This window comes from Salmo salar, chromosome 24, assembly GCF_965601325.2.
Source record: "Salmo salar chromosome 24, fSalSal1, whole genome shotgun sequence".
NCBI classification, from domain to species: Eukaryota; Metazoa; Chordata; class Actinopteri; order Salmoniformes; family Salmonidae; genus Salmo; species Salmo salar.
The window spans coordinates 37,834,421-37,847,500 of NC_138314.1; the positions used below are offsets into that span (position 1 = coordinate 37,834,421).

The 13,080-nt window shown below is 47.5% G+C and overlaps 1 protein-coding gene across 1 annotated transcript in view; it reads left to right on the forward strand.

Moving 5' to 3' along the window:
* LOC106585809 (adhesion G-protein coupled receptor V1) overlaps positions 1-13,080 on the forward strand; it is a 236,869-nt gene that overhangs the window by 129,046 nt on the left and 94,743 nt on the right. Inside the window, exons 82-83 of the mRNA XM_014172457.3 lie at positions 196-356; positions 1,082-1,182. Of these exons, the coding sequence (XP_014027932.3) occupies positions 196-356; positions 1,082-1,182 (262 nt within the window). The remainder of the gene's footprint in view (positions 1-195; positions 357-1,081; positions 1,183-13,080) is intronic.

Here is a 13,080-nt window from a genome sequence, read left to right on the forward strand (position 1 = left end):
GTTCTATGCTCTTATCTTGTCATACATGTCACCCTTTGAAATGTTCTGAGTTCCCTAACGTATCTGAGAGTGGACACATCGGAGCAACCAATCAAGCAGAGACACTACACAGCTGGATGTTCCAATCAGAACTTCATATGAACTTCCTAAGGCTGACTACTTCCTGTATTATCTCTCTCTCTCCCTCTCCTCTAGCTGGCTGTCAGATGGGCAGTTCTGCAGAGTAGTGGATGACAGTGGGAACTATGTGGAGTGTGCATGCTCCCACCTGTCTGTGTACACGGCCCACGCCCAGATGGCTTCCCTGGCCTCCTACAACGAAGCCTTCTACGCCTCAGGCTTCATCTGCATCTCAGGTACAGTATGGATGAAGAGTCTCTTTAGGTATTCAGTACACCTAGTTTAGCCTTCAGTCCTCGTTTCTACTATATCCATCTTTCTTTGTTTCTCGGTCTCTATCTCTCTATCTATCTCTCTATCTATCTCTCTATCTATCTCTCTATCTATCTCTCTATCTATCTCTCTATCTATCTCTCTATCTATCTCTCTATCTATCTCTCTATCTCTCTCTCTCTCTCTATCTCTCTCTATCTCTCTCTCTATCTCTCTCTCTATCTCTCTCTCTATCTCTCTCTCTATCTCTCTCTCTCTCTATCTCTCTCTCTATCTCTCTCTCTATCTCTCTCTCTATCTATCTCTCTATCTATCTCTCTATCTATCTCTCTATCTATCTCTCTATCTATCTCTCTATCTATCTCTCTATCTATCTCTCTATCTATCTCTCTATCTCTCTCTCTCTCTCTATCTCTCTCTCTATCTCTATCTCTCTCTCTATCTCTCTCTCTCTATCTCTCTCTCTCTATCTCTCTCTCTCTATCTCTCTCTCTCTATCTCTCTCTCTTCTGTCTGCCTCATCACTGTTGTTCCTTTTGGATATCGCTCGGGCCTCTTCCCGTCCTACAGTCCGCTCCCACTCGGTTTTAGATGGTCTTACTACAAGCATTTTTGATTAAAGTATAAAACATGGGTTTTTATGGTTGACATGGAATGACAAAGCATTTATTTTTGGTCTGATCCTCAGCTTTCGTCTTGGCCATCGTTTCCCACCTGCTGTGTTCTCGCTTCCCCATGTTTGCTGCCAAATTGCTCACCCACATGATGGTAGGCTGCCTTGGGACACAGGTATGAAGACCCCCCCGTATTGTCCCATCTCTGAATCTCCACACAACACCGACATGTCTTTCCCGGTCCAGATCGATGTTCTCATGCAAGCATACTGGCCATTTGGCTTTTGAGTGGTACAAACATCACTAGTTTCCCTGGCCTTTTTGTTGACTGTCAGGGTCTTAGTGAGCTGATTAGCACATTCTGACTGTGTGGGAAGATTTACACTAATGAGAAACTTTTGAAACCAGTGATAGAAGCATCCATCTCTATTCAGATCAATTTGCCTTGCCATATAGGTCAGCAGCCACTCTACTCAAACACACACACACACACACACACACCCACACGTACCCCCCACACACACGTACCCCCCCCCCCCCCCCCCCCCCAACAGGTGCTACAGATGTCACCAGATATTTTCTAAGAATTGTGCATAGGGCTGGACAGACACCACAACCTTACGGACTAGGCTGTTAGCCCTGACAACAAAACAATCCCCCTGGGCCCTTTCCCATAAAAACCACGGCTGCCGTTAACCGTTAGGGCGGTGAAAGAGAAATGTGGCCGGTGGGGGGCTACTGTGGAGGAGTGTCTCAGATCCTTCAGACCTGTGAGTGGGAGTGGGAATTTTCCACTGGTGCCCAGTGCCTGACAGACAAACACAGATCTCTACTAAACCTGGTTCTTCATGGGGCCAAACACCGTGGTCACGCCACTTTTATTGCCAAGTGGAGCCCCTGAACCTAAAAGGTTTTGGATGGAAAATTCCGTCCTGTCCTTGTCACATACTGTATTGTACGTTATTAAGACCCGGGTAGGCCCCAGTAAAACCTGGTAGACCTACGTAGACCCTGGTAAAACCGGGTAGAACCTGGTGGACCTGGGTGGACCCTGGTGGACCTGGGTAGACCCTGGTGGACCTGGGTAGACCCTGGTAGGTAGGTATGTGTAGGGGTGTTTGGCCTTCTGGTCAAGGCCTGGGTGAAGACTTGCTCGGTTGTGTGCCCTTCATAGCTGAAGGTCTGCTTGACTGTCTGTGGTCGGGACTTCTTTGTCTATACATATTCTGTTTAATGCAGTTGTACTTGCAAACCCAAATGAACAAAGTCTAAATGGTCATGTCTGAAACAACTGAAGAGGGTGAAGTATCAACTCCACATCTTCCGATAACTAGCAGTGTAGAGTTTGACCTAGAGTTCTTTGACACTGTGTGTTTGAACTTTGACACAGTCGAAGGGTTCAATGAGGTTGAATCTCTTGGAATAAAGCACCCACCACCACAACACTTCTGTTCATCCAACTTCATGCACCAATAGGATTGAAACCCCAAAATCAGCGGTTGCTCCACTGTGTACAATCCCATTACCTATACACATATACATACTTGTCCTATGCTGCTGGCAGATGGCCAGGGGTTAGGGGTCAGGGTTGAGGGCTCATCCTCTTTAGAGGGTCTCTAAGGTACCAGCTGTTGATCCACTCTGTGGTATCAGGCTGACCAGAGGTGCATCTCAATGACTCACTGACTCAACCCTCTGGGCCTGGGAAATTGATTGGAACATTTATTTTCCCTCCTCCAGCAGCAGTAAGCACCTTCCTCCACCTTTTTATTCTCCCTCTCACCACCCTCTCTCATTCTCACCCCCTCGCTCATTCTCAGCTCCTCTCTTATTCTCAGCCCCTCTCTCATTCTCAGCTCCTCTCTTATTCTCAGCTCCTCACTCATTCTCAGCTCCTCACTCATTCTCAGCTCCTCTCTCATTCTCAGCTCCTCTCTCATTCTCAGCTCCTCTCTCTCATTCTCAGCTCCTCTCTCTCATTCTCAGCTCCTCTCTCTCATTCTCAGCTCCTCTCTCTCATTCTCAGCTCCTCTCTCTCATTCTCAGCTCCTCTCTCTCATTCTCAGCTCCCCTCTCTCATTCTCAGCTCCTCTCTCTCATTCTCAGCTCCTCTCTCTCATTCTCAGCTCCTCTCTCTCATTCTCATCCTGTGTGCAGTCCTCTGGGTGCTGATTCGCCTGACTTTCATTTGGAGGTGTGAGGAGGTCTACATGAAGCCTCTGGCTGAGACACGAGTACCTTAACATTTTACTAGAGACTCTCCAGTGAAAAACTCACCAGAAGCGGGCGGGTGGAGCAAGCAGAGCGCGGTGGGTGGAAAGGAAGGGACAGGCAGAGCAGTGACTGTATGCTAGCAGGATAGTCCATATCTCCAATCGCCTTTGCTGATCGCAATGTTGTTTCCATAAGTGGATGAATTGGTCTAATGTAGCATGTATGGTAAAGCCTCAACCCTTAGCTACCTCTTCCAGTTGAAATGAGCTCCAAAAAAAGTGCACAATGACAATATTTGTTTTGTTTTGTGTGAATACAGCGCCAGTGACAAAAGACAAAAATAGAGACACGTTCTAATTGAGCGAAGCGACAAAGTGGACAACCCGCCCACCCTGCTTCGGTTGGGTCATTATAATTAAAAACAATGCATTCTAAAATAAATCACACACACGCCTCGCACGCTCACCGTTGATGAGTTTAGTCTCTCTCTCTCTCTCTCTCTCTCTCTCTCCCCCTCTCTCTTTTTCTCTATCTCTTTCTTTCTCTTTCTTTCTTTCTCTTTCTTTCTCTCTCTTTCTTTCTCTCTCTTTCTCTATCTCTTTCTTTCTCTCTCTTTCTTTCTCTCTTTCTTTCTCTTTCTTTCTCTTTCTTTCTCTCTCTTTCTCTATCTCTTTCTTTCTCTCTCTTTCTCTCTCTTTCTCTATCTCTTTCTTTCTCTCTCTTTCTCTCTCTCTTTCTTTCTCTTTCTTTCTCTTTCTTTCTCTTTCTTTCTCTCTCTTTCTCTTTCTTTCTCTCTCTTTCTCTATCTCTTTCTTTCTCTTTCTTTCTCTCTCTTTCTTTCTCTCTTTCTTTCTCTTTCTTTCTCTCTCTTTCTCTATCTCTTTCTTTCTCTCTCTTTCTCTCTCTATCTCTATCTCTATCTCTTTCTCTATCTCTTTCTTTCTCTTTCTTTCTCTTTCTCTTTCTTTCTCTTTCTTTCTCTTTCTTTCTCTTTCTTTCTCTTTCTTTCTCTTTCTTTCTCTTTCTTTCTCTCTCTTTCTCTTTCTTTCTTTCTCTCTCTTTCTTTCTCTCTCTTTCTTTCTCTCTTTCTTTCTCTTTCTTTCTCTCTTTCTTTCTCTTTCTTTCTCTCTCTTTCTTTCTCTCTCTTTCTTTCTTTCTCTTTCTCTCTCTTTCTCTCTGCTTTGTGGCCATTATTTGGGGTGTTTAATATTTGGGTCATGATATCCAGTTGACCAGGGGGGTGACAGACGCCCGATGCTACACACTGACAAGCCCTCCCCTCAGCAAGACAACTGAAGATTGTGCGGAGTGGAAATTTACCCGGCGCTGCATGTGTGTCAACCATGTTAGGGCTCTTCATACGAGCGGCAATAAGGCACATTTACCCAGGGTAATCAGAGAGGGGCTGCCATTTACCCAGGGTAATCAGAGAGGGGCTGCCATAAAGCACAGTGCTGTAGCTTACAGTGTGTGTGTGTGTCATCTTGTCTATGTGAGTTACGTGCATGCAAGCACGCTTGTGCACACACACACATACACACACACACACACACACACTGATGCACATGCAGACTTGTTTTCCCAAGAAAACATACTTCATGAGCTTACGTTCAAATGTGCAGGTTAACAATCTTGCCCTGGAGGCAGCTCTGCAGAGAGGTCACTAGCTGTCAAACCTAAACCTGTTAAACCTAAGCTTAAGCTTAAGCCTACTGCTAACTATAAAGCCTAACCTTAAATTAAGACCAAAAAAGCACATTTTTGGTTTCATAGATTTTTACAATATAGCCAATTTTGACCTGAAATAGCTCAGTTCTGCCTCCTGGACAAGACTAATTGTATTTATTTATTTTAATATAACCCTTGTTTAACTAGGCAAGTCAGTTAAGAACAAATTCTTATTTACAATGACGGCCTACCCTGGCCAACGCTGGGCCAATTGTGCACCACCCTATGGGTCTCCCAATCACGGTCGGATGTGATGCAGCCTGTATTCAAACCAGGGACTGCAGTGACGCCTCTTGCACTGAGATGCAGTGCCTTAGACTGCTGCGCCACTCGGGAGCCCTTATCTCTCATACAAACGTAGAACAAACCAAAATGTGATGTTCAACTCATAACTCGCTCACCACCGACACACACTTCCTCCCGAACATTCATCACTTTGTTCTGTTTCCCTCCCTGACCTCACCACCACTGGCAGTTTGTCATCAAATTCGTATTCATATGTTTCTCTTGTGTCTACTCGGTGTTTAGGGCACCTAGGTATTTGAATTTATTATGGATCCCCATTAGCTGCTGTCTCTTCCTAGGGTCCAGCAAAATTAAGGCAGTTTATACAATTTTAAAAACACTACAATATATTCAGAGATTTCACAACACACTGTGTGCCCTCAGGCCCCTACTCCACCACTACCACGTATCTACAGTACTAAATCCATGTGTATGCATGTGTCTGTACCTATGTTTGTGTCGCTTTACAGTCCCCGCTGTTCCATAAGGTGTTTTTTTTATCTGTTTTTTAAATAACATTTTACTGCTTGCATCAGTTACTTGATGTGGAATAGAGTTCCATGTTGTCATGGCTCTATGTAGTACTGTGTTCCTCCCATAGTCTGTTCTGGACTCGGGGACTGTGAAGAGACTTCTTGTGGCAAGTCTTGTGGGATATGCATGAGTGTCCGTGCTGTATGACAGTAGTTTAGACAGACAGCTCAGTGCATTCAACATGTCAATACCTAGTGATGAAGTCCATCTCTCCTCCACTTTGAGCCAGTAGAGATTGACATGCATATTATTAATAAACTCAGCAAAAAAAGAAACAACCCTTTTTCAGGACCCTGTCTTTCAAAGAAAATTCATGAAAATGATCTTCATTGTAAAGGGTTTAAACACTGTTACCCATGCTTGTTCAATGAACCATAAACAATTAATGAACATGCACCTGTGGAACGGTCGTTAAGACACTAACAGCTTACAGACGGTAGGCAATTAAGGTCACAGTTATGAAAACTTAGGACACTAAAGAGGCCTTTCTACTGACTCTGAAAAACACCAAAAGAAAGATGCCCAGGGTTCCTGCTCATCTGCGTAAACGTGCCTTAAGCATGCTGCAAGGAGGCATGAGGACTGCAGATGTGGTCCGGGCAATAAATTGCAATGTCCGTACTGTGAGACGCCTAAGACAGCGCTACAGGGAGACAGGACGGACAGCAGATCGTCTTCGGACTGGCAAAAAGTGCTCCTCACTGACGAGTCGCGGTTTTGTCTCACCAGAGGTGATGGTCGGATTCGCGTTTACCGTCGAAGGAATGAGCGTTACACCAAGGCCTGTACTCTGGAGCGGGATCGATTTGGAGGTGGAGGGTCCGTCATGGTCTGGGGCAGTGTGTCACAGCATCATCGGACTGGGCTTGTTGTCATTGCAGGCAATCTCAATGTTGTGATTTACAGGGAAGACATCCTCCTCCCTCATGTGGTACCCTTCCTGCAGGCTCATCCTGACATGACCCTCCAGCATGACAATGCCACCAGCCATACTGCTCGTTCTGTGCATGATTTCCTGCAAGACAGGAATGTCAGTGTTCTGCCATGGCCAGTGAAGAGCCCGGATCTCAATCCCATTGAGCACGTCTGGGACCTGTTGAATCGGAGGGTGAGGACTGTTACTTTTGATTTTGACCCCCCCCTCCCCTTTGTTCAGGGACACATTATTCAATTTCTGTTAGTCACATGTCTGTGGAACTTGTTCAGTTTGTCTCAGTTGTTGAACCTTGTTATGATCATACAAATATTTACACATGTTAAGTTTGCTGAAAATAAATGCAGTTGACAGAGAGGACGTTATTTTTTGCTGAGTTTATTAGCTCTCTGTGTACATCCAAGGGCCAGCCATGCTGCCCTGTTCTGAGCCAATTGCAATTTTTTGTGGCACCTGACCACACGACTGAACAGATGTTAAGGTGTGACAAAATGAGGCCCTGTAGGACCTGCCTTGTTGATAGTGTTGGAAGGCAGAGCATCGCTTTATTATGGACAGACTTCTCCCCATCTTAGTTACTACTGTATCAGTATGTTTTTACCATGACAGTTTACAATCTTGGGTTACTCCAAGCAGTTTAGTCATCTCAACTTGCTCAATTTCCACATTATTTATTAAAGATTTAGTTGAGGTTTAGGGTTTAGTAAATGTTTTGTCCTAAATACAATGCTTTTAGATTTAGAAATATTTAGGGCTAACTTATTCCTTGCCACCCACTCTGAAACTAACTGCAGCTCTTTGTTAAGTATTTCAGTTGCTGTAGTAGCTAATGTGTATAGTGTTGAGTCAGCTGCATACATAGAGACTCTGGCTTTACTCAAAGTCAGTGGCATGTCATTAGTAAAAATTGAAAAAGCAAGGGGCCTAAATGGCTACCCTGGGGAATTCCTGATTCTACCTGGATTATGTTGGAGAGGCTTCCATTAAAGAACGCCATCTGTGTTCTGCTAGACAGGTAACTCTTTATCCATAATATGGCAGGGGGTGTAAAGCCGTACACATGTTTTTCCAGCAGCAGACCATGATTGATAATGTCAAAAGCTGCATTGAAGTCTAACAAAACAGCCCCCACAATCATTTTATCATCAATTTATCTCAGCCAATCATCAGTCATTTGTGTAAGTGCTGTGCTTGTTGAATGTCCTTCCCTATAGGCATGCTGGAAGTCTGTTGTCAATTTGTTTACTGTGAAATAGCATTGTATCTGGTCAAACACCATTTCTTTCCAGAAGTTTACTAAGGTTTGGTAAAAGGCTGATTGGTTGGCTATTTGAGCCAGTAAAGGGGGCTTTACTATTCTTGGGTAGCGGAATGACTTTAGCTTCCCTACAGGCCTAAGGGCACACACTTTCTAGTAGGCTTAAATTGAAGATGTGGCAATATCGTCTGCTATTATCCTCAGTCATTTTCCATCCAGATTGTCAGACCCCGGTGGCTTGTCATTGTTGATAGACAACAATGATTACGTTGCGCTCTGATGACGTTGCACTCGGTGTATCCTATCTAACATAACTCCTCCATGTGGTGAATTGACGGCTCACAGTTTTGTATTTTATCCCAAGGCTAGCATATCACGTACTACTCAAACTCAGAGCATGTTAAACGTACAACCTGTCTCTCTCTCTCTTACGTAATTCAAATTCGTATTGCTCCCAAACTAATGGGATTTGTACGTCAGTGTTTTGACTATAATTCTTGTCAGTCGTTGCAGTAGAGGCATGCATTACGTAGTCAGATAGGCGATGGTGGTGGGGCCCTCGGGGGCCCTCTGCAGTATTATTTATGGGGAGTGTCTGGGGGGGTGTCTGTGTGCCATATAAATCTATTGATGATCATTTTTTTATTACATTTTTTTCTTCATTTAACCTTCATTTAACTAGGCAAGTCAGTTATTAACAAATTCTTATTTTACAATGTCGGCCTACCCCGGCCAAACCCGCCCCTAACCCGGACGACAATGCGCCAATTCTGCGCCGCCTATGGGGCTCCTGATCACGGCCATTTGTGATACAGCCCGGGATCAAACCAGGGTCTGTAGTGACGCCTCTAGCACTGAGATTCAGTGCCTTAGACCGCTGCACCACTCAGGACTACTTAAGGCCACTGATTTTAAGTTTTGTCTTCCTATGTGACATTTTTGGTGGTATTCTGCTTTCTGTTGACACACACTGAAGTTTATCCCTACGGTCAGGAGGTGTTTAGGTGATCATAGATGTGAGTAATACAGGATATCCTGTCCAGCAATGTGCACTTCCACATCAACTCTGCTTTAAGGATTTCCATCTGGAGCGATCCAACAGACCGTTGTATTTATTCTGGAGGGAGAGAGAGGGGGGGAGAGGGGAGGAAAGGTAGTTGCTTAACAGCGGGTTCATGACTCTTTACTTTGTTAACTTAAGGAGAACATTGTGCTCATAGCAGTGACACATAGGGTCTGCTTCTCATTACACAGGCCACAGTAAACCAATAAGCAGGCTTGTGACGTCAGAGCCTCCTCACAAGGCCTGTGTTATTGTCAGAGGCCAGTCCGGAGGGTGTAAGAAAGTCAGGGGAGAGGAAGAGATGCTGGCACTCACTCCTCTATTCCCATAACCCCCCACCCCCCTCCCCAGAGAATGACCCGGTGGGTTAATGCTGGAATCTCCCGCTACTGCAGACAGTTTATTTTTTTGGGGGGGCTGGTTCTCTTTATATTCATTCAGTTTCATGTGTTTAATGATTCAACTTCAGCTTGTGTTTGACCTGTGTGTCAGTGCTGGAATCTCCAATTGTACTTCAGCCATTGTTCTATTTCCCCATAATTTCTCAGCATGAAAAAGTCCCCATCTGATCTGGGTGTGTGCCATGAGTTTAACAGGTCCCTAGCTGATTTTCTCCTTGAAACCTATTTTTATTATTTAACTTTATTTAACTAGGCAAGTCAGTTAAGAACAAATTCTTATTTACAATGACGGCCTACACCGGCCAAACCTAGACGACGCTGGGCAAATTGTACCTAATGACACCATGCCAGGAAAGGGGAGGGTGGAGGAGAGGAGAGGACAAGATGGAGGTGAAGACAGGATGGAGGTGAGGAGAGGAGAGGACAGAGTGGAGGAGAGGACAGGGTGGATGTGAGGACAGAGTGGAGGAGAGGACAGGGTGGATGTGAGGACAGGGTGGATGTGAGGACAGGGTGGAGGTGGGGGAGAGGGTGGAGGTGAGGAGAGGACAGAGTGGAGGTGAAGGGACAGGGTGGAGGTGAAGAAGGGACAGGGTGGAGGTGAGGAAGGGACAGGGTGGAGGTGAGGAAGGGACAGGGTGGAGGTGAGGAGGGGACAGGGTGGAAGTGAGGAGGGGACAGGGTGGAGGTGAGGAAGGGACAGGGTGGAGGTGAGGAGGGGACAGGGTGGAGGTGAGGAGGGGACAGGGTGGAGGTGAGGAGAGGGCAGGGTGGAGGTGAGGAGGGGACAGGGTGGAGGTGAGGCGGGGACAGGTTGGAGATGAGGAAATGACAGGGTGGAGGTGAGGAGAGGGTAGAGGAGAGGGTGGAGAGAGTGGAGAAGAGGAGAGGGTGGAGGTGAGGACCAGAGTGGAGGTGAGGACCAGAGTGGAGGTGAGGACCAGAGTGGAGGTGAGGACCAGAGTGGAGGTGAGGACCAGAGTGGAGGTGGGTGGAGGTGAGGAGAGGACGGAGTGGAGGTGAGGAGAGGGTGGAGGTGAGGAGGGTGGAGGTGAGGAGAGGGTGGAGGAGAGGACAGGGTGGAGGAGAGGACAGGGTGGAGGTGAGGAGAGGAGAGGGAGGAGGTGAGAAGAGGACAGAGTGGAGCTGAGGAGAGGACAGGGTGGAGCTGAGGAGAGGACAGGGTGGAGCTGAGGAGAGGACAGGGTGGAGCTGAGGAGAGGACAGGGTGGAGGAGAGGACAGGGTGGAGGAGAGGACAGGGTGGAGGAGAGGACGGAGTGGAGGTGAGGAGAGGACGGAGTGGAGGTGAGGAGAGGACAGGGTGGAGGTGAGGAGAGGAGAGGGTGGAGGTGAGAAGAGGACAGAGTGGAGCTGAGGAGAGGACAGGGTGGAGCTGAGGAGAGGACAGGGTGGAGCTGAGGAGAGGACAGGGTGGAGGAGAGGACAGGGTGGAGGAGAGGACAGGGTGGAGGAGAGGACAGGAGATGGTGGAGGTGAGGAGAGGGCGGAGTTGAGTTGAGGAGAGGACAGGGCGGAGGTGAGGAGAGGACAGGGCGGAGGTGAGGAGAGGACAGGGCGGAGGTGAGGAGAGGACAGGGTGGAGCTGAGGACAGGGTGGAGGAGAGGACAGGGTGGAGGAGAGGACAGGGCGGAGGTGAGGAGAGGACAGGGCGGAGGTGAGGAGAGGACAGGGCGGAGGTGAGGAGAGGACAGGGCGGAGGTGAGGAGAGGACAGGGCGGAGGTGAGGAGAGGACAGGGCGGAGGAGAGGAGAGGACAGGGCGGAGGAGAGGAGAGGACAGGGCGGAGGAGAGGAGAGGACAGGGCGGAGGAGAGGAGAGGAGAGGACAGGGCGGAGGAGAGGAGAGGACAGGGCGGAGGAGAAGAGAGGAGAGGACAGGGCGGAGGTGAGGAGAGGACAGGGCGGAGGAGAGGAGAGGACAGGGTGGAGAGTGGAGGATGTTTCCCAGTGTGTTTGCACCTTTCCTCGTGGGTTAGACTCTGCCCCTCTTGCCCAGCAGACGAGGTCGCTCCCCGATTTCTTGTTTTACCAAAGAGGAGAGCTTGTTCAAAGATGGTGACCCCCCTTTTTCCAGACATTGCTCTGCAAACAGCGGCAGAGGGCTGGCCTTTCTCCCACATCTGACTAGCCCAGACCTGCGACCACGTGGACTGACTCGTACCCATGGTGCTAGAAAAATATGAAAGCGTTCTAGCTCTCTCTCTTTTCTCTCTCCCTCCCTCCCTCCCTCCCTCCCTCCCATCCACCCTCTCTCTTCTCACTCTTCTCTCTCACTCTCCTCTCTCTCTCTTCTCTCCGGTGTTGTCAGGGTGACTGGGAGGACTCTGGTTCTGTGATCTGTCCATCAGTCAGTCTGTGCTCTTTTTGCTGGGCTAAGCAGGGCTGTCAGGGCCCCACAATGGACCCACCCTGAAAGTCTCCTCGGCTCACAGCTACCTACAGCGCAGAGCACATTAGAAAGAGGAAGTGACACACTGTGACATCCTGTGAGTCATTAGTGTCACCACTGCTGATGAACTCAGTTCCCTTCCTGAGACGATTGCAGCAACCCTCCCTACCTCTACATGAACCATACCCTCCTACCTACCCAAACCTGATAACATTGAACCATACCCTCCTACCTACCCAAACCTGATAACATTGAACCGTACCCTCCTACCTACACAAACCTGATAACATTGTACCATACCCTCCTACCTACCCAAACCTGATAACATTGAACCATACCCTCCTACCTACCCAAACCTGATAACATTGTACCATACCCTCCTACCTACCCAAACCTGATAACATTGAACCGTACCCTCCTACCTACCGAAACCTGATAACATTGAACCATACCCTCCTACCTACCCAAACCTGATAACATTGTACCATACCCTCCTACTTACCCAAACCTGATAACATTGAACCATACCCTCCTACCTACCCAAACCTGATAACATTGTACCATACCCTCCTACTTACCCAAACCTGATAACATTGAACCATACCCTCCTACCTACCCAAACCTGATAACATTGTACACTTCTTATCATGGAGGGACCTACTACCACGTCAAATCACACTATTCTCCTTTACACAGAGGAACATCCCCAAAATGGTTCACACTTCATAAGTGCCCTGACGAAGGCCTTGAGGTTGATACGTAAAGCTTATTAAAGAGCAGTGTGAGTGCCCTGACGAAGGCCTTGTGGTTAATACGTAAAGCTTATTAAAGAGCAGTGTGAGTGCCCTGACGAAGGCCTTGTGGTTGATACGTAAAGCTTATTAAAGAGCAGTGTGAGTGCCCTGACGAAGGCCTTGAGGTTGATACGTAAAGCTTATTAAAGAGCAGTGTGAGTGCCCTGACGAAGGCCTTGAGGTTGATACGTAAAGCTTATTAAAGAGCAGTGTGAGTGCCCTGACGAAGGCCTTGTGGTTGATACGTAAAGCTTATTAAAGAGCAGTGTGAGTGCCCTGACGAAGGCCTTGTGGTTGATGCGTAAAGCTTATTAAAGAGCAGTGTGAGTGCCCTGACGAAGGCCTTGAGGTTGATACGTAAAGCTTATTAAAGAGCAGTGTGAGTGCCCTGACGAAGGCCTTGTGGTTGATACGTAAAGCTTATTAAAGAGCAGTGTGAGTGCCCTGACG